General features: G+C 38.6%; 1 protein-coding gene across 2 annotated transcripts in view; it reads left to right on the plus strand.

The window, feature by feature from the left end:
* ANKRD28 (ankyrin repeat domain 28) overlaps positions 1-22,545 on the plus strand; it is a 124,947-nt gene that overhangs the window by 59,677 nt on the left and 42,725 nt on the right. For both annotated transcript variants that reach the window (XM_065397814.1, XM_065397815.1), the window contains exons 5-12: positions 127-327; positions 1,108-1,195; positions 7,000-7,142; positions 9,659-9,871; positions 15,137-15,215; positions 17,030-17,144; positions 17,593-17,675; positions 19,635-19,698. In XM_065397814.1, the coding sequence (XP_065253886.1) occupies positions 127-327; positions 1,108-1,195; positions 7,000-7,142; positions 9,659-9,871; positions 15,137-15,215; positions 17,030-17,144; positions 17,593-17,675; positions 19,635-19,698 (986 nt within the window). The remainder of the gene's footprint in view (positions 1-126; positions 328-1,107; positions 1,196-6,999; positions 7,143-9,658; positions 9,872-15,136; positions 15,216-17,029; positions 17,145-17,592; positions 17,676-19,634; positions 19,699-22,545) is intronic.

Raw genomic sequence — 22,545 nt, forward strand, 5'->3', positions numbered from 1 at the left:
AATACATGTGAATGCAGTTTATCAAAGTGTGAATTAGTGAGATTCTGTTGTACTTTACATGGAGTTGCTAAGTATATTCTTTTAGTTCTTTGGTAATGTAATTTATTTTATTGCAAATATTTTCAGGATGCTGTTCAGGTGTTGTTAAAGCATTCCGCAGATGTCAATGCCCGTGACAAAAACTGGCAGACACCCCTACATATAGCAGCTGCAAATAAAGCTGTTAAATGTGCTGAAGCTTTGGTGCCTCTTCTAAGTAATGTAAATGTGTCAGATCGAGCAGGTAGAACAGCATTACATCATGCAGCCTTCAGTGGACATGCTGAGGTATGGATTATTTTCCAGATCTTGTTTCTTAGCCCGCTTGCCTCCCACCAAAGCTCTGATTATTTGTTATTTGCATGCGTGTACATGATCTGGTAATGGTAAAATGTACACTAAAATGTACACTAAAGTACATTTACAGTTTTAACATCCCTATACTAAAGCCCTGAAGAATACTGTTCCAGTGGTGAGGTATGGCCTTCTTACTAGCCTTTAGGAATGCTTTTTTTCTAGTTTCTGCATTCCCCCAGAAAAAATCAACCTTTTATTTATAGTCTGGGTTCTGCTAAAATCATAAACTTAAATTGTAAATTAATTTCTAGTGACTGAAGCCATAGTGTAAGTTATCCATTTTCAGCAATTTGTATGGAAATGAAAGGTTTTTAATACGTAAATTTGTTGGGTGATTAAATACATAGATTTTTAACTAACTTTTTTTAGTTTTAATAAACAGTATGTATGTAGTAGATACAGTACATATAGTATGCCATGGTTGTTAAACAGTTGCATAAAATAGGTAATCTGAAATATTTTGGTTGTCACTTGATATATAATTTAGAGGACCCCATGATCACAACATTGTCACCAATGTGGGCATCCAGTGTACTTAAATGCACAAAATATCAGAAGTGATGTAAATGGAATGGTGGTTTTAAAAGATTTAAAAATTTGGTTTCATTTCACCCAAGATTTATTCTTTGCTTTCATTATTATGCCACATTCTATGCATAGTTTTATATTCTGAGCAGAGGTATTTTACTTATTTTTCTTTCTTCACCCTAGATGGTGAGTTTGTTATTGTCTAGAGGTGCCAATATTAATGCATTTGACAAGAAAGACAGACGAGCTATACATTGGGGAGCATATATGGGTATGTACACCTTTGCAACTGATTCTCTGTGCATTAGGGAGAAAGTCAGTCACTTCATTTTATTGAATTTATATACTTTAATTTCTAGGCAAGAACATTTAGTCAAGGTTACTTAGTAGGTGATTACAAGGAATGTATCTATACATCTCATATAAAATTTGTAATAGGATACAGCAAACTGTTTTTTTTTTATGAATGCTTTTGTGGCAGAAAAAAATGACATGCTAATTTATTTTAAGAAAGGAAAGTAAAACAGTTTCCCCCCTAAACATTAACACTTTTTGGTTTAATGTGGATTCCTGATTGAAAATTTGTGCACTAATGCCCCATGTCTACTAAGAGGAAAGATCGGCGTACGAGGAAACTGAATAGAGATAAATATAATTCTCCATCACTCATAAGTGGTGGTTATAGAGTCATAGAAATGTGACTGGAAGGGACCTTGAGAAGTCATCTGTTCCAGCCCACTCTACTGAGGCAGAATCAAGTGAACCTAGACCTTCCCTGACAGGTGTTGTCCAACGTGTTCTTAAAAAAATCTCCAAAGATGGGGATCTACAACTTCCCTTGGATGCCTAGTCCAGAATTTCACTACCCTTATAGTTAAAAACCTTTTTCCTAATATCTATCCTAAATCTCCCTTCTGCAGATTAGGCCCATTACGTCTTGTTCTCCCTTCAATGGACATGGAGAAAGATTGATTACTGTCCTCTTTAGAACAGCCGTTAACCTATTTGAAGACTGTTACAGGTCACCCCTCAGGTTTTCTTCTCAAGACTAAACATGCTCAGTCTTTAACCTTTCCTCATAGGTCAGGTTTTCTAAACCTTCTACCATTTTTGTTGCTCTCTACTGAACTCTCTCCAATTTATCCACATCTTTTCTAAAGTGTGCCACCCTGAATTGGACACATTAGTCCAGCTGAGGCCTGACCTGTGCCAAGTAGAGCAGGACAGTTGCCTCTCATGTCTTACATATGATACTCCTGTTAATACATCCAAGAAAGATAATAGCTTTTTTTTGCAACTGCATCACATTGTCTCATTCAATTTGCGATGTGCTGTAATTCCCAGATCCTTTTCAGCAATTCCAATGCCTAGTCAGTTGTTCTCCATTTTGTGTATGTACATTTAATTTTTTCCTTAAGTGTAGCACTTTGCACTTGTCTTTACTGAATTTCATTTTGTTGATTTCCGACCAATTCTCTATTTTGTCAAGACCATTTTGCATTTTAATCCTGTTCTCCAAGTGCTTGCATTTCCTCCCAGCTTGGCATCATCCACGAATTTTATAAGCATGCTTTCCACTCCATTATCCAAATCATTAATGAAAATATTGATAGTACTGGGCCTGCAACTGACCTCTGTGAGACCTCCAGTTTGATAGATAACCATTGAGAACTACTCTTTGAATATGGTCTTTCAATCAGTTGTGTACCCATCTTATAGTAATTTAATCTAGGCCACATTTCCAAGTTTGCTTATGAGAATGTCATGTGGGACTATGTCAAAAGCCTTACTAAAAATATGATGTTTTCTAGTAAAGTATCAGAAGCGGACTCAAAAAGGAAGAAGAATAGCCTTTAAGATAGCTGTATTTCTGGTTGATTGGCTCCCTGCTTGGGTTTTGTTTCGTTTTGTTTATTTAACAGGGAAATGGACCAAGAATAAAACGTCAAATTATTGCACTTCCACTTTTATTGCAGGATTTCAGCCTCTTTTTCCCAATCATTGTCTTGCCTCTGATGATGAAGTTGTCCACGATGGGTTGGTTATCACGTCAGAATGATATAGGTTTCCTTTATGTAGAATTCCTTCCATTAGCCCTGTATGTAGAACTTTGCTGTTTATAATAAGTATGGGAATTATTTTCTTCAGCTTGTCTGTAGTCATGGTTCCTCACCTCCAGCTTCATTCAAGAAGTGAAAAGATTAAAAGAAAAGCAGATAAGAGCCTTGACTAAATAACTCAGTTATACTTCTAAATAAGTCATAGGCAGCTACTGATGCACTTTTCAGTAACAACCAGTTTTCTTTGACTTCTGAGCAGGTGCAACACATTTTTTTCCTCACATGTCTTTTCTACTTGTGGCATCTGTGTACTTACAAAATACTTTCTGTTGACATCAAAAAAGTTGTAATTTCTTATGACTTGGTACCAGCTGTAATTGCTTTCAGTTCTCCTTTCTTTTATCTCAGTAGGGCTGTATTAGTTCTCACTGAAGAATTTATGGTAGTGGCCACAGCTCCGAACAGTAACAGATATCTATTTCCAGGAAATTGGCTAGAAGCAGGTGTCACTTCAGAATGGAAATTATGTGATAAACATACCGTATTAAGTCAGCATTGGTTAACCTGAGTTTAATTCTCAATTGCAGGAAAAAGTTAATTGATGCCATTCCATAGTCTTGACTATTCAGTGGTGCAGTTTGACTTTCAAAAATAATAGTTTATCCAGCCCAGGAGAGAAGAGTGAAAATAGAAAAATTGATATTATGTGCTCTGCAAGTATAGGAATTCGTCAGATGAGATATAAACCAAGATCCATTTGTAATCATTAGAGATCTCTCAGCACTCTAGAGTAGTAGTTTTGCATTAATGTGCTGATCAAATTCAATTCTGGGTAGTTTACAATTTGTCTAACTGTTTCCCTACTCCCAGTTACTCCTAAACATTTGTGCAGTGTTCAATCTATAGCACTGTTAATGGCAGTTGCACTTCATCATGAGTGCAGGGGACTAGATGACCTCTCAAGGTCCCTTTCAGTCCTATGATTCTATATCTTGATAGAGAATTAACGATGTTAAGCAATATATTATATAATGACTTACATTGTTTAATCATTAACATTTCTGTTTTTCAAAATTATTTAAACAAAACCTTAATGTCTTTTTATTTTTAACAATTCATATTAACTTCTTTGTGGTGGGAGGGGAACTGAATACTTTCTGATGTGGGGGAGTTAAAAGTCTCAGGACAACAGAAAGAAATAAAAGCCATGGGGTCCGGGGGGGAAGGGGAGAGAGCAAAATCATTGTTGGTCAGTGCCTCTGCAGTGCACTGACCTCTCAAGGTCCCTTTCAGTCCTACGATTCTATATCTTGATAGAGAATTAACGATGTTAAGCAATATATTATATAATGACTTACATTGTTTAATCATTAACATTTTTTTAATTAAGTTGGGTTCCTTGAGTTAGTTAACTCCATTTGAAACATCATTTAAACTGCATCTATGCTAGGTGCTAACCTCTCTAAAATTATATTTGCTGGTCAAAATCTAACATGATTTTAAAGATATTAAACTGCATATATATTAGATGCTAAGTAATGTTTTAAATGGGGTTAAAAATTGATTTTACCCCTCACCCCCTTTACTCTAGATAAGGCCTTAGAGGAGTAAAACTTCCCCTGTCTGTTACTGCAGAAGCATTGTTAGCCCAGGCCTTTGCTAAGGTACTGTTTGCTCTTTCAGTGTTGCTTTTATCTGAAGAGAGTTTTGTCAGGACAGTATTCCCAAATCCTGACTTGAAACAGAAAGTAGAGACAGGAGCTGGAAACATTGAAAATACAATTTTCAAATCGTTTACTCAATCTATTAATAATAATAATAATTGGTGGGGGGAGGGGTCATGGTACATATGTTTCTGTTTAAATATAAAGAAGTCAGAATAGATATCTGCCCAATAAATAAAACTCCTAAATTTGTATGGATCGAGGAAGAGTTGTTAAATAACTTTATAAAGCACTGCAAGCATGCTTGGTGCTGAGGTCTGTAAAGTCTTTTGTAGTTTACAAAGTAGAAAATGCATATTTGAGAAGAAGAAAAAAAAACTTAAATGGATGGTCACCTGATAGATCAGAATGGTTGTAAAAGTGATCTAGTCACAAATAATTGGATTTCTTGTCCTAGAAATTGCTTCACTTATACAAGTAAGAATATCAATAATCCAATTTGCAGAAATCTGTGTTTGAAGCCTGTTTTAAATTAGTCTTTCATCCTTGAAATCAGGGGATTGGAGCCATCCAGTACTAGTGTAAAATATGTACATCATGCTGGGAAATCCATACTCATAGTGCCAAAGAGTAAAACAGAACAAGATCACAGACTTTCTTCTGTAGGGGGGAGGCTTATGGCAGCTAGAAAGTTGCTGACACTTCCCAGTGAATTAAGCAGTGTTAATACCATTACTCATTGTTTGAAGCCATGCTGAAATCAGACTTCAACTGTTGATAATCACTTCAGCCAAGAAGTTGATGTGTGTGACTGTTATTGATCCAGTGTTCTTAGAGATAAATATTTAAGATCTGATTTATCCTGCCTGCAGAAGTACTTTTGAGGGAATGAAATTCAGTGTTTGTGATGCCACAGCTATGTATGGACAAGCATTATCGGGGTTGTAATGAGGACACGTACATTTTGTGGTGTGTGCTCACCCAGCTGGAAAAACAAATGCTTTCTCTTGTTCAGCTAAGCTACATTCTATCTACCAATTTTAGCACATGCTACTTTTATAGAAACGTAATAGGATACTTTATCCCTGGAGCATATCACTTGTCTAATTTTCATTTTTTAAATAGATTTGGGGACAGCGGAGAGGGAGGGATAAAATTAACTTCTTAATTTTTTTTTAAGAAATCAGTTCATATACAGTGGACCTGATTCTCACTTAAGCTATGTCTAGACTATGGTTTATGATGGCATAACTTATGTCACTCATTCATGAATAAAACACCCTCCTAAGCAACATAAGTTACACCAACATAAATTAAGTTATAACAACCTAACTCCCAGTGTAGACAGTGCTATGTTGATGGGGAGGGCTTCTCTCATCAACATAGTTACCGCCTCTCGTGGAGCTGGATTATCATCCTATGCCAATGGGAGAAGCCCTTCCATCAGCGTAGGTAGTGTCTTCACTGAAGCGCTACAGCGCCGCAGATGCATTGGTACAGCTATGCTGCTGCAGCCTTTTAAGCATAGGCAAGCCTTTATTTTAAAAAATGACCTGGGGAATTAGGAGCGTATGTCCCATTGACTTTCAATGAGACTTAAGCTTATGAATTCTTAAGTCGCTTTTGAAAATGGAACTTGGGTTTCTAAATCACTTTGGGTAAAGTTTTCAAAAAATAACATATCTGTAAAGGAAAAATCATTTAAATTTTTTATATTACAAAGTCTAGAAATGTTTTCTTAAAAAGAGACTTATCTTTCTGCTTGTTTCTACTTTAAAAACTTCAGGAATATGAAGTCTTTTCACGATTCATGCAGGAGGCCTTAAGAAATTAAATGGAAGTTTTCTCAGTCTTCAGTTTGAAGGAGCAAGGTTCTGAGCTTTTCTTTCAAATCTTTGACAGAAGTTTGGGTTAGATAGGTATTAAATCAGATAAGCAAAAGTTTTAAATAGCTTACTAAAAATCCCTTCCCCTCTCAGTTGGATTTGAGAGCTAATGGGCTGATGTACGGTTTTAAGTCCTCCAAAAAATCCTTCAGCAAAAACAGAAGACAAGATCTGATATTTTTTATATAAAACAAAAATCAAGGCTAGAGAGATTGTTTGGAGTAGGAGAAAATACATGGAGAAAATATTTTAGACTGCCTTTATAAATCGTAAGGAAATGAGGTAGGGAAAGAATATGGTTCTTTGCTTCTTTTAAATGAGGAGAGTCTGTACTGGATTTTTCACCTTTAAAAGTTGATCAAGTGCAGCTAATAATAAATTGGTATTATTTTTGTAAAAGTCAGAGCACAATTGATAAATCAAGTTGCGTCTTAATATTATTTGTTTATTCTTTTATTTGCCCAGGTCACATTGAAGTTGTGAAATTACTTGTGACCCATGGAGCTGAAGTGACATGCAAAGACAAGAAATCATATACACCCCTACATGCTGCAGCATCTAGTGGAATGATCAGCGTAGTCAAATATCTTCTAGATCTTGGCGTTGATGTAAGTAAACATGTTGCCAAAGGCAAATAACATAAGAAAAATCTAAACTATTACTGATCAGGAATATAGTGGCGCAGAGAATGCTCCTTTCTTCATGATCAAGAATAATGGTAGTAAGAGTACTTCACAAGGTCTTCACTCATTTATTTATTGATTACAGGACTTCACTTCCTAGGCTCAAGTTTCTTCTACAGATTTTCACTTAAGGGTAAACTTGTCCTTAAATGGTTTCATTATCTTCCAGGAGGGAAGGAATGATCCTATGTTTAAGGCACTAGACTGGGACTCGGGAGATTGGAGTTCTGTTGCTAGCTCTGATGTACACTTTTTCTGTGACCTTGAGGAAGTCACTTAATCTCTTGTTTCAGTTCCCCATCTGTAAAGTGGGGATAAAGCTTCCTTATCTCACAGGAGTTTTGAGGGTAAATCATTAACGATTGTGAAGTACTCTGATACTACACTAATGATGGTCATATAAGTACCTAGTTATAAAAATGTATTAACAAAAATATTGTCAGTATTTTTGAGATGATAAAAAGAAATTTATTAAACTGAATTGTAAGCCTATTGGAGTTTCACCTTTTGAGTCACCTTACAATCTTGCACAGAGTGGCCATTGCTTCTGAAGTTGTAGTTTGAAAACTATGATGTTTCTTTATATAATGTAACTTGGAGCTCAATTTGCACATTAATGCGGTATTAGCTTCTCGTATGTTAGGAGCTAAGACAAATATTTCCAAACTTAGGTGCCTAAAATCCATATTTAGGCACCTTAATATGTGGCCTGATTTTCAGAAGTATTTGGCACCCAAAATTCCTATTAAATTCAGTAGGCCCCGCAGACATTCAGTACCATGGAACAACAGGCCACTTATTTAGATGACTAGATCTAGGCACCTAAGTGTCTACATTTAATTACTCCTGGGGGGATTCTGTGCCCCAATATTAAAAAATCTGCACACAGTATTTTTAAATTCTGCATATTTTACACTCTCACACCAGTTTGTTATTTTGGTAATTTATTTCAAAATAGTATTTTTGAAATACAGGAGGTCCTGCTGTTGGCAGCTGGGCTCCGGCTGTCACATTCTGCGTGAAAAAATAAAATTCTGTGAGGAACATTAATTCTGCGCAAATTCTGCATCGTGCAATGGTGCAGAATTCCAGCAGGAGTAAAATTTTAGTTTTAAGTCCCTAATGTTCATTTTGGGATAGCAGTTCTGCTGTTTAAATACTCAACCATCCTCTGTGAGGTTCTTGTCCATTAAAAGGGATCTGCAAAAACAATTTGCAGAAGATAAAAAAACATTCTTCACTTTTAACTGGAGTTGTCAGAGCATGTTGCCTCTGCAGACCAACACTCACCCACTTTTCTGCTTTGTTTTTCTAGATTATTACTATGTATTTGGAACTGGCAGTAAGGAATTGAGGGAGGTGGAGTCACTGGAACTTGTCTATCAGTAATGTGATAACTTTTGAACACTGCATCCACTCAATTCCAAAATTTCAGGGAATGTTTTAGGCATCAGTGAACAAACCCTATTGATTTTGGTGAAAATTGGGGGAGGAGGGGAAGAGGGAAATGGGGGCACCTGGAGCCCTTTCCATTCATCTAGCACACCCAGGAGCTTTAGCCACTTCTGTAGTTGTCTATAGATTAAAGAACTGATTGATGGTAGCCATTAACATAGTCCAGCATAATGTGTGGACATGGGGCATTCACAGAGCCCTGGCATTGGGGATGAATTGGTGGCACACAGAACCCTTGGTGGGCTTATGAGAGACTGGATGACCCTGGCAGTGGGGAGAATGAGGGACCTTGGTATGGGAGAAAGTGATGCATAGAGATGCACACAGAGACCCTGGCATGTGGCAGAAGAGTGAATGTGGAGAAGAAACGATGAGGGCACACCGCCACTGGCATGAGAGGTAGGTTGCAGAGAGCCCCTGAAATAGAAGGGGATGGCAGTGTGGCACACAGGCATCTTGAGGAGGGGCTAAGGAATGCAAGGAGACTCTGTTGCGTGCAATGGGGTGTGCCTACAAAAGCAAGAAAGTGTGAGACCCTCCAGTATACAATCTTGATGTTTAGATCAAGGGAAGGGTGTGTACTTGCCATCAATGTCTCTGCATTATAGGAGCTTTTGGGGCTCATAGAATCAAGGTACATGATCCCAACAATGTGGATCTGCTGTGGTAATAAACTTGGAGAATTCTATTTACAAGTGGCAGAATACCTTCATTTCACACAACTATTCCTTTCACACTACCAAACACTTTAATTATCTCCTCTCAGAGAGGTTAAAAAGTATTCCATTCTAAAGTTTTTTGGTCAAGGAAATCTAGTCCAGAACACATTTAATGTTTTGTGGTATTCCAGAATGCAATGAAGACATCCTGTATAACAACAAAAGATGTTCTGTTGTACTTAGTTAAATACTGTTGCATGATGGCATAAAAGAAATTTGGTAGAATTTCACAGTATCTTAACTAATCGTCTTGTTTTTTCCCATCAGATGAATGAACCAAATGCCTACGGAAATACACCTCTTCATGTAGCTTGCTACAATGGACAAGATGTTGTAGTAAATGAACTTATAGACTGTGGTGCTAATGTAAATCAGATGAATGAGAGAGGTTTTACACCTTTGCACTTTGCTGCTGCATCAACACATGGAGCATTGTGTTTAGAACTTTTGGTCTGTAATGGAGCAGATGTAAATATGAAGGTAAGGAAATGAATCTAAAGGTGGATTCAATAAGTTGTAACATACAATACATCTGTCTTTATATCAGATACAATATTTTAAATTACAAGGTTTAATATATTTTTATTACAATAGTACCTATATGCCCATGTCAGGATTGTGGAACCTTGTTGTGCTAGGGGTTCTACAGACAACGAGTGTATGACAGTCCTTGCCCCCAAAGAACTTACAGTCGAATTTAAGATGAAACACAAACAGTGGATATACAATCTGAAGGAATAAGGGAGGAAAGATGAGGGAGACAATGAAAGAACATGCATTTAGGTGGGCCCACTAAATAAGATAATTGTCAGAAATCCGTATTGGCCATTATCTGTTAGAAGTATCCCATATGCATAACAGTAAAAGTGGGTTTTGAGAAGAAATAGTTTTAGAAGCTATTTCTGAGAGTACTCCATAAATAAGAACCAGTGTGGAAGAAATCACACAAGTGTTTGTGGGAGAAATATACACAGGCAAACGAGGCTGGCATCATTAGTAGAACGGTGAAGGGCAACAGAAGATTCTAGAGTCAATAAATAGGGATGGGTTGAGTTGTGAAGGGCCTTAAAGGTAAGGAGCCAAAACTTGTACTTGATGGAGACCTAGCCAGTAGGAGGACTCAGATTGCTGGCTGACATGGTCAGCATATTAGTGGCCCCAAATGGACTGAGAGAAAAAATGTACTCCTGGCCATAATTCTATGGCTGTAGGACTTGCCATAGAATCCACCTCTGTTGCAGAATTTAATATTTCCTTTGACTTATAAAATTTAAATTTCTAAGCCTTATGGTTGAAAAATAAGTTTGAATATAGAAAAATGCTGTGAGGTCTTCCTAAGTCTGCAAACTAAGAGCCTGAAACAGCTAACTATTTTAGCATGAGGCTCACTCAAGTCTGATGATGACAGTTGTCCTCATAAACATTCAGGTAACGTGCCTGTCCATTGTTGTTGATGTGTGGCTGGCTATTGAGGTAGAGACAAGGGGAAATCGGTTTTTTCTGGAACTAAGAGTCCAAAACCCTTCCCCCCTCTTTCCTTCCCCCCTCCCCAGAAAAAAAGAAATCTGGTTATCTCTGCTCCTGCCCACAAATGGCAGGAATTGAAGAGATACATCCCGCCAAAAACAGCAACTACCTCCAAAATCCTGTACTGCCTCCCGTGCCTTTCCATATATCAAAAGCGCTAATTGGTCCCATTCCTTGCTACCAAAATGCCTAGCATGAGGACTAAGGGGAGCAGGTTCTATGGAGAAGCAAGAAGTGGCTTATTGATAGATATGCCAGAGGTCTTCACAGTTAGCTACAGCCCCTGATGTCTGGGGCAGAGGACATCTGATCCACATAAGTTTCTAGATTTATTTTAAATAAATGAGGTTAACAAAAGCAATAAAAATAAATGTATGAACAAATTATATTAAAATAATGTGGGAAGCCAGCAAATCCTGGTCAGCTTTCAGCCCCAAGAATAACCTGGCACATTCAATCTCAAAGCCAACTGATGATCATATTCCAGCCAAATGGGTGATATAGGAAGGGTCAGAACATTCCCAGGTTGAAAACCAATATTTAGACTACAACTCTGATGCCCATCATCTCTTTCTTTCCACCCTCCTAAACATAGGGTTCATCTTTGAGTGATAGTCCCTATTGTATTCCACTGGGGGTTTACGCATGTGCACCATGCACCCAGAGTCAGAGAGTTTGAAAGTAGCGTCTGTTAGTCTTTGCATGCACCTTGACTCGCCTTGTGCTTCCGTCCGAGGCAATAAATGGCGGGAAGGACCGACTGCATCTCCAGTTCCTTCTCACAGCTGAAGATCTGGGTCGGAACCTTCATCGTCCTTGTCTGATGCAGTTGTAAAAAGCATAGTTGTAAATAGTTTTAACAGTAGTTTTACTAGTTTTATTTCTTTCTTGGTTTTAGTAATTAATAGTTTTAATGTTAGTTTAGAGTAGACTTTAGGGACTTCTCTGCTGCCCCGTGTGGGTACTCGATTATGCCCAGAGCTCCAGGGTACAAACTCTGCGCCTCCTGCATGCGATCCTTATCGATCAACGATGACCACCAACACTGCCTCTACTGCCTGGGAGAAGCTCACATCATGACTAATTCAGCGAGGAGTGAGCCTCCCACTACTATGTCCGATTCCAGTGCCAGCAGAACCACCCCTGCTGACCCGATAGCGGGGTTTATTTGGGAGATTAGGATGCAGTCCCATAAGCATGGGACTAAATCTTTCTCGAAATCAACATTCCCTCCACCAGCTCGGCCCAAGGGGATGGAATGCATTCCAAGTCCCACAGGCACAAGAAGATGACCCATAAACAATGGGATCCAGCAGTTCCAAGCAATGAACCGTTGGTACCGCCATCTCCAGCACTCCAAAACCACAAGACTCTTCTGTGCCGGGGAAGATCTCAGCGCTGGTACCAATGACTGGAAAAGAGAGAGTGCCCCTCACACCAAGGAGATCCGGATCCGTGCTGCATCCCAGAACATTTTTGCTTTGCCGGATCCATTTGTGGGGAAGGGTATATATGAGCTTACAAGAGAAGTTTAAGGGCCTTTTTACACTGGTATAAATGCAGTGTAATTGCATTAAAATTAATGGAGTTATTATGGGTTTATATTAATGTAACTAAGATTGGTATTTCTCTCCTGCTTTGCCGGTGGTTATTTAATTAAAATGGGAATTCTCTTCTTTTTTTTTTTTTTTTAGATACACTTTTGCAGGGAAGGAAGGAGATTGACTTAGTAGTAGCTTTACTTTGCAGAGGTGGTTGTAGTAGTGTGAACTTTTCAGTAATAGAGTATTCCAGCTCTGCTCAGTCAGTTCTGGTTTTCAAATATTGAGTAAAATGGTTGTTCCCTGGTTTAGGGCCAAATACCGACTTTAGATTCCTTGCTTTCCCTAAGGATTATTCCTTTAGTTAAAATAGTAGGATTTTATAGTGTTGTGGTTTTTGCTTCTTTACACTACTCTTATTCAGTAGAGTTTATTGTAAAACTTTTCAGCAATATGTATAGAGGATTTCAGCTGTGCTCAATTTTTTATTTTCAAATATAATCTTGATTTTTGGCTTTTAATGCTAAAGTTCAAAATATTTGTAGTTTTTGGCAACTGTCATAAAAATACAATATTCTATTTATAATCACAAATATCTTACTTTGTAAGTTTAGATATCTACTATAATTCTCTCCGCTGTCACTTACTTCCATGATTTTTAGAGATGTAGAGGGGGCATAGGTGGGTATCTGAGATAGGAGGAGGATGCATGTGTGCGTATGCTGTGGACCTTGATGAGTGGGTGTTCTGGAGACTCTGAAATGTCCACTCCAGAGTCTTGTTGGCTTCACCTCTGGGAAGAAAGCATACAACAGATTAGTGAGCAGCAGAAATTTTAGACTTTTGATATGTTTCCCCCGTCATCTGTTTTCCACGGGAGAGGGAAAATATAGGCTGTTTTGGCAGGTACAAAATTGTCAATATCCATATAGTAATTTAGATCTTTAAAGCCTAGTGACTACTGCTCAACACTATTCCTTTCCTGCAACATCCAGTCTAAAAAGAGTATAGCAAACTCAAATAATGATTTTGCACATGTAGAAGTATATTATGGGATGTATAAGGATGTATTAATTGTATTTGAACTAATATCAGCTGGATTCTTGAAAAGAAATGGTCTCAGTGGTCTGAGTAGACTTGATATATCTAATTTTAAGTGAAACCATGTTTAGGCATGTATGGTTGACCACTTGAGACTACATGGTGTTCTGGGCTCTTTTTTGCTGTGTAATAACAGTGGCTTCTCCTAGAGATTTGTGTTTTTGGAAAATAAGTATTTTATAGACCTATATTGCCTGATAGTACATTATACAAGAGACCTGTGTTTTAATCTTCTATTATCTCACTTCATTGAGCTTCAGTGAATGCAACCACAAATAACCATTAGCCTACAGCTATTTTACCATAGGCTATGATCATGTCAGATCTCATATGCTTAGCAAGGGGAGGCTTGATCAGTACTTAGATGGAAGACTTCCAAGGAAGAAAGGAAATATTTGAAAGGCTCATATTTTTGGTGCAGTGGACTGATGCTGCTGTTCATTGCCTAAGGAATCTGTTCTGTGTATACTTCTTCCCAACTTATTTATTTTAGAATATTTAAAAAAGCAGAAAAAAACAAACAAAAAACACTCACGAAGGAAATAATATATTCCTGAAATCTTACCTGTATGTTCTGGTTCTGAATTGAATTGCACACCATCAAGATATTTAGTGGGGAAGTTCCCACAGCAAGTTTAACTTTGTCCCCTTGCAATAGGGAATTTTGTGTTCATTCTACTGTATGCCGTTAATTAACATGTTGTGTATGTGCACCTAAGGGAATAGAAAATGGTATAGTTTTTATATGGTAATATGATGGTTGCAATTTAGTGTCACATTGCCTAGTATTGTGTGTGTGTGTGTGGGTGGGTGGGTGTGTGTAACATTTTTTGTGTGCATTTAGATTTTTCATTAACCTATAATGAGCTAACTATGGACTAAATTTCATAGGAGAGACCGTTTATGAATGTATTTAGATAGTGCTGTTAAAAACTAGAATCCCCTCCTGTGTTAAAGTTGACCTAATTTCAGGGTACCTTTTCTGGGTGAGTGGTTAATTGTACTTTTCATATGTGTGTCAAATGTACAGTATCCTCTATGGTTGAATAGTTTACCTTAAGGATTACTTGTGGTTTGTGATGAATTACTTATGAGTTTCATTTTGAAGTAACATCAAAGAAACAGATGAATATTTTAATGTCCGTCTTCTAACATATTTTGTAATGTTCTGTAATAAGGTTCTCTTATTCAGTCTGAATACAAGTCAGTTCTTTAAAAGAACCTTTTTTTTTTTTGGCTTTAGATTTAGGGAAGAAGTAAATGTAGTTCTTGGTGCTAAGATTATCTGCTGCCACTATCATCTTGATTGTCCTAAAGGCATAATTCTGAGTGAGTGTGCATCATTGAGTTGTCAGATAGAGCTGGAGAAGGGATTAACAAGAACAGGATAACAGCAGTGTTGAATAGCCTGCAGTGTCATCCTGGTTTGTTACTACCAGCAACTGTTTTTTATAGTAGTGTGGAGAGGGAATTGAAGGGGCTGGTGGAAAAGGATCACTTCTCCTTGGTGATTTTGGTATATAAATATAGCTTGCTGTGGGTTGATGTTTTTTTTTTTTGTTTGTTTTATTTCCAGAGTAAAGATGGGAAAACACCATTGCATATGACAGCAATCCATGGTAGATTTTCAAGATCACAAACCATCATCCAGAATGGTAAAAAGAAAAAAAGTATTTATATATATATATTGAAATGTTAATGACATTTTCACATTCTTGTTTTGCTATGGCCAGTATTTCAGTTAGTGAGGTTTTTATACTCTGATGAGATGCATATAGACTCTACCCATCTATATCTTCACTTTAAAGATGGAAAAGCAAGGGTATTTGTATTATTGTCCCTTTTCTACAGCATTGAGTTACAGAAACAATTTGCCCTCTACAGTAATGGTTCTCAAACTTTTGTACTGGTGACCCCTTTCACACAGTTAGCCTCTGTGTGCAACCCCACCCCTTTATAAATTAAAAATACTTTTAAAATATTTAACACTATTATAAATGCTGGAGGCGTAGCAGGGCTTGGGGGTGGAGGCTGACAGCTTGCAACCCCCCACATAATAACCTCGCAACCCCCTGAGGGGTTACGACCCCCAGTTTGAGAACCCCTGCTCTACAGATACATGACAAGAGACCTGCATTTACTTGCTGTCCATTATACTCCTGCTGGAATTCCGCACCACTGCAGAATGCAGAATTTGCATAGAAGTAATGTTCCCTGCAGAATTTTATTTTTTCACACAGAATTTGAGATCTCCACCAAAATGCTTCCTTTTTCCGGTTTTGTGTGTTTCAAATGTATTACAATGGAACCACGAGTATCCAGTCTAATTGGGACCAGAGCCAGATTGGATAACCAAAAATCCAGATAAACTGGAGAATGGGCAGTGGGCAGGGTTGCCACCCATCTGGGTTTTACCCAGACAGTCCGGTTTTTGGCTTCTCTGTCCAAGTGCCATTTAGGGTTGCCAGGTGCCTGGTTTTTGACCAGAAAGTCCAGTCTAAAAGGGGACCTGGCAACCCTCGGGCACCCAAACCAAAAGTCTGGTTACTGTGGGATGGAGGGTGCGGGGGGTTGTGCTGAGCAAGTGATGCGCGGGGCCTCGAGGGAAGAGGTGTAGCAGGGGCAGGGCCTGGGAAGGGGGGCCTCAGGAGTCCAGTTATTAGCAATTAGAAAGGTGGCAACCCTAACCAAAAGTCTGGTTATCGTGGGCTGGGGTGAGACTCCAGATTATTAACCCATGCCAGCCCCTGCTCTGTTGGGGCTGCCTGTTATGTACAGGCAGGCTCCCTGAGACGATTTCGCGAGCAATGGGGGTGGGGTCTTGGGGGGAGGAGGTGTGAGCAATGGGGGTGGGGCCTTGGAGGGAGGAGGGGTGAGCGATGGGGGCAGGGCTCGGGGGTCTGGTTACCAGCAGCTAGAAAGGTGGCAAACCCTAGTGGCGGGTGATCCAGGTGTCAGCCCTTAGCGGCTGGTGGTTTGGTTAATAAGGAGAGCCAGATAATGGAGGTTAAACAAGGTTCTGTTGTATTTAATTTCACTGAAACAAGATAACTGTCAACAAAAATACCTCAAATTCTGTATTAATATGCCTATAAGGAATCTGTTTGTCAAAAAACATTTTCTGAATCTTTTTGGTTGTCTGTATTGTTACAGTCATACTTTCTGGCAGGTATTTTGAAATAAATTACCAAAGTAATTGAAACTGGCGTGATTATATAGTGTTATTTTGACAAATAAAAATTTGCAGAATTTTAAAATATTGTGCACAAAATTTTTAATTTTTTGGCGCAAAATTCCCTAGGAGTACCATTAGTACTCAGTACCACTAAAACATTTTAAATTTTTAAACCAAAAAACCACTCACTCTCGTTACTTGTACTTTAAACTTACTAATCTTTAACACCATTTTGCTAACAAACATATGTGCATGTACCGTTTATTTGCATTCACACTAACTTTTATATTGTAGGAGCTGAAATAGACTGTGAAGATAGGAATGGAAATACTCCTTTGCACATCGCAGCTAGATATGGTCATGAGCTACTAATCAACACTCTAATTACAAGTGGTGCTGACACTGCAAAGTAAGTAACTAACTTGGATATAGGCTAAAATAGTTCAGAAATGCATTAATTAGAAAGCCAGAGTAGTGTATTGTTTCACATTACTTTCTTAGCTCTTTAAATGTTCTGAGATTAGAAATGCATTCAGTCATATTCTTTGCAGATACTGTATCTTGTTATAGTGTCACATCTCATTGTAGTTTAAACAAAAATCAGAAAAGAAATAGTGGACTGTGTTGCCAATTTGTACTTCAATATAATAGTTGAAATATGCAAACCAAAACCTCATACATTTTAACTGACTGTCACTCTGAATGCATTATTTTTAGATTGAAAGTAAGCTTCTTAATATATTAAGAGATTTACTCAGATCTAATCATTCTAATTAGATTTTGTTGGTGAAACCCTATACATGTGCAATTTAGCATGCAGTCTTCTTTTATTGTAATGAGACTATGATGTATCTTAGGAGAGGTGTACATGGGATGTTTCCTCTCCATTTGGCAGCATTAAGTGGATTTTCAGACTGTTGCAGAAAGCTCCTTTCATCAGGTAGGATACTCTTTTAAAAATGTGTTGTGGTTACTACATATACATTAACCTTTTAGTATTTTCAGTTATATTTCACAATATTTAAGCCCTTTTTCAATAGTACATAGAAATAATCAGTTAGCTTGTTTATAGCTGAGGATTGTGCTGGCTAGTCTGAGCTACCTTGCATAGTTAAAGATGGAGCAAGCTTTCTGTGGTAAGCCTAAATTTGAAAACTTGTAAAACTTTGCCAGAACTGAAGCAATATGCCTGAAATTTCAAAAGTGTGGTCTTGTGCACATATTTTCTGGAGGGATTGAGACAAACTAGACAAGTAGTTTAGGAACTATAGTGGTTCAAAACATGAGGTGATGATATCACTTTAACATCTTCTTAACTTGTCCCTCAAACTCCAAATTGTCATGATTCCAGTACAACTTTGCTTAGAACAGTGGTGTTCAACCTGTGGCTCTACAGGCTCTAACCTCTAGGCCCTGAGGGCAACTGCATTAAGAAGAATGTTTGTGTTTGATTATGAATTAAAAACATGTTCCCTGAGCAGCACTCTGCGACTTTCAAACTGAAGTGTTTAATCAGCCCCCTCACTATGAAGAAACAGTACAGGGTATTGCTTCACCTGTGACCCCAGGATCAGCTCTGCTGTGAGCTGGGATTATGCTAAACAGTGTCCGTCCCTTTTCAGCTGAATACCTACTGCATGGCAAGGAAGGGAAGACATACTAATTTTGGCTGCTCCATAGTCTGCTTCCCTGATGAGATATGGAAGCTCCAGGGAGCTCAAAAGGGAAGCTTGACTGTCTCTGTCTTGAGCCTAGGAGAGTGATTAGCAAAAGGAGGGCTCCCTTCCACACCACAGGGAAGTAGGGAAGCCCAGGAGAAGGGGGAAAAGGAAGAGATGCTGAGGAACTATCATTTAGGCTTCTTGATTCTCTTCTCCAGCACTGGTTAGAGCATCTTGCTGTAATTTGCACCAGCTGACAACTGTCTGTTAGGTACCATGTGACAGCTGGAGGATAGGCAAAGCTCAGCATGCTCCAGCCACTTCCCCTTTCTGTCACAGTGCAAAGTTGTACTAGATGTGCACCTACAGGAGACTTCTCCGTGTCAAGGTAATCTCCATCAGAGGATTTGCAGATGATTTCCATTGTGTATGTTAGTTGCACAAAGGGATGTGGACCAGCACACACAATCTAAAGCATCAGTCATGGTTGCTTGACCATTTAAAAATTTTATATGTGCAGCACTCAGTCTGAAAAGATTGGACACCAGTAGCCTAGAAACTCCTTTTTAATAAGTTGTTGTTGGTGAAGATTGATATCTTTGACTAGTGTATTTTTTGTGGGGAGGGAGGTGAAATTAGTTGATTCATATATTAAGAACCCTTCTGGAATCTGAATTCATCCACCACAGGGATGCAAACCTTGCAAAGTCCGTTTGTCCCTATATGGATGACCATTTTGGAGACAGTGGTGTCAGGCAAGGTATTTATTAGTGTGACGAGATGGATTGTTCAGTGAACAGAACTGAGAAATACTTTGTACTTTGGGTGAAGCCTCCTAGGGGGTTAATGGGAGGGAGAGTGTGAAATAGGAGCAATGGAGAGGCAGCCCATATTAGTAATCTAGAGACCACTTCTCAAATCAGATCACTAACTAGCTTTATGTGTCCTCTCCATGCGAGATGGGACACATATGTAGGGTCCATCCAGTTTGGGCTGAAGAAAGAGGGGAAGCATAGTGTGGGGGAAAATTTGGGGAGAACTGGAATTCATCCCTGTATAGTTCACTAATTCCAGTCACTAAGAAATTCTTACATTAAGGAAAAAATTTGTTTCAATATTTACTATTGTAAATAACATAAACGTACTTGATGGCATTACAGCCTAATTACTGAAGGGCAGTTTGGTGAAGGGGTTGAATTACATATATGGTTTCACAGTATACTAACTTATTTTTGTAGGCTTTGACATAGACACCCCAGATGATTTTGGCAGGACCTGCCTTCATGCAGCTGCAGCTGGAGGGTAGGTAGAAGCTCTGCCTTCACTTTTAATTTTTTTCTTATATCATTGATCCTGACATTTCCTCCTTTTCCCCCCAAGGAGCTTTGTAAGTGTGAACATAATTTCAAGATGGCTTCTTTCTACAAGCTTTAAAAAGGCATAAACTGCAATTTCTACTCAGTCATCAATCTTTTATTGTAATGACCAAACGCAATCAGTTATTCCTGGGGGAATTCCGCATCAGTGCGCATGCGTAGAATTCATGTACCCCCCAGATTTCTTTGCTTCCCCACAGAAAAATGACTTCTAATGGGGAAACAAAGGGAAGCCGCAAGAGTGGTCACACGCCCCTCCCCTGGCAGTGTACGCAGGTTAGTTCTGGGGCTTGGAGCAGCCAGTAGAGATGTAAATCACCTGGGGGATGGGCAGGGGTGTGTGTGTGTGTGAGTGAGAGAGTGAGACAGACACTCTGTCCGTCTTGCTCCCTATTGCAGCATGTTCAGCGTGGAGGGGCAGGGCTTTGGGATGTTTCTGAGGAGGTAGGCGTGGGACAGGCTCTGTCCCTTCAGGCAGAGCAGAATGCAGCAGCCTGCCTGCTTAGTGAATTGTTCCCATTGTCTTTGTGAATTCCCCCAGGAGTATAAAACAGGTGTAAAAGTTTTAAGGCTCCTTTACATTGCCAGAGTGGTGTAAAGGACAGTATGGCCTTATAAATGCTTATGTTGCTTTCGTGATTAGAACGGGTCTAACTTTTTGGACTGAAAGAATTTCCTATCAAAATGTGCTCCATGAACTGTTTGCTAATTCCTTTTCTGGAGATGGTCAGTAGCCAATATAAATTATGAGGTTTGATTTCCCCAGTCCTCACTTGCTCTTCAGTTGCCTGATGTAACACTGAGCATATGGCTTTATATATTTGTTGACTATTAGGAAAGGGGGTTTGGGGATTTCCTCCAATGCTCCCCGCTTCCATTCTCCATCCATTATCTTGTAGTTTAAATAAATTACGGAAATAATTGAAACCAAAGTGATTATATTGCATTATTTTGATAAATAAAATATGCGGAATTTTAAAATATTGTGTGCAGAATTTTAAATTTTTTGGTGAAGAATTCCCCCAGGAGTAATCAGTGTTTATCCCAGGTTCAGGATTGGCTCAGAATGGATTAATTTTACTTGCATGTTTTACTACTTATCAAAAGTACAGACCATGTTATTTAGGGCAATCATTTACCAGAGCCCTATGTTAGGAGCACTTCAGAGACACATGGTGAAGGCGTACAGTGCCACCACCTCACCTGCTTTCTTTCACTTATCCCCTTTCCATCGAGTTGCTCACAGTGGGGCATAGGGGCTGTAATTCTGGCCAGCCCTTTGAAATAGGCTATGCAGAGTTGGGGGAGGGCTCCGTACTGCCTTTCCCCAGGCACAGTTATGTATGAGCTAGATACAACTTTACCTTCTGTGTGTGTATATCTTTATAGTATATGCTATTCGTTGTATTTATAAACATCTGGATATTAGATTACTTTTTTCAACAAATGCAGGGGGCTAACTTATTTTTGATTATTCACGAAGAAAAAATGTTTTAAATGTTTTTACTAGCATGTGAGGGAAGCTGAGGATAGCATGAATGTGCACACAGACAGTATCAGGGGGTAGCCGTGTTAGTCTGTATCTACAAAAACAACAAGGAGTCCGGTAGAACCTTAAAGACTAACAGATTTATTTGGACATAAGCTTCCATGTATAAAAAACCATGCATCTGAAGAAATGAGGTTTTTTACCCACAAAAGCTTATGCCCAAATAAATCTGTTAGTCTTTAAGGTGCCACCGGACTCCTTGTTGTTTTCACACAGACAGTAAGAGCCTGGGAAACCTGTATGTTTAGCATATCCCTGCACATAGATTTGTCAATAGTAAAGCTAAATTTTCATGCAGTGCCAACTGGAGTTCAGTTAACCAGAAGCAAGGACATTTTGATCAATAGTGCTCATGGATGGATTGTGATGTGAAGAATTCAGACCATAGAAGAACTAGTATTTGACTAGCGTTGTTTCTCTAGGTGGGCATCTTAAGGAGTGCATGTAAACATATAGACCTTGATTCCGCAGACACTTCATGCATGTGACTAAAGCACAATATTAGTCCCATTAACTTTGAGGCCACCCATTAATAAAGCCAAACATGTGCACAAGTATTGGGAGGATCAGTTTATTAGTTACTATAAAATTAGTGTACAGAGTAGCTATTCAACATTGCCTAGAAAAATTGGGCAATAGATTGTTGTACACTCTCAAGTGCACACAGCTTTCAAGAAATCAGATGGCCAATGCTGCATGCACATATCATTTTAAAGTCATATAATAAAACCAAGGGTACTTTTTAGGGGGGGGGGGGTTGGTGGCTGTTTACTGGTAGAGCCCTGCAAATTGGTGGATATCTGCAGATGCAGATTTCCGTGAACCATTTTTGCGATCATGAGTGGATGTAGATCCACATTTTATATCTAAAGCCCAGCAAATCTGCAGATATCCCGTGTATCGTTTTTGCAGATACTATTTTTTTATCCGCGTAGGGCTCTATTTACTGGTATAAAATATCCTTGGAATAAAAATTACTCACTTGTGATGTTACCTCACTCTCATCCTCACATTTAGGCTTCATATCATAATCTTAGTAATTTTCCTCTCTCTCTGAACAATGTTTACAGCTATCGCCATCAATAGTTTTTTTAGATAGTGTTCTTCATAATGCAGTATCAAAGATAGCATATGCATTGCAAACTTTGTTTTTCCTGGCACTTATTAAAAGGCTTTAAAACAAACAAAAATGTATAAGTAAAAACTTGCCACGGGCTGAATCTT

The sequence above is a fragment of the Emys orbicularis genome, chromosome 2 (genome assembly GCF_028017835.1).
Source record: "Emys orbicularis isolate rEmyOrb1 chromosome 2, rEmyOrb1.hap1, whole genome shotgun sequence".
Taxonomy (NCBI): Eukaryota; Metazoa; Chordata; order Testudines; family Emydidae; genus Emys; species Emys orbicularis.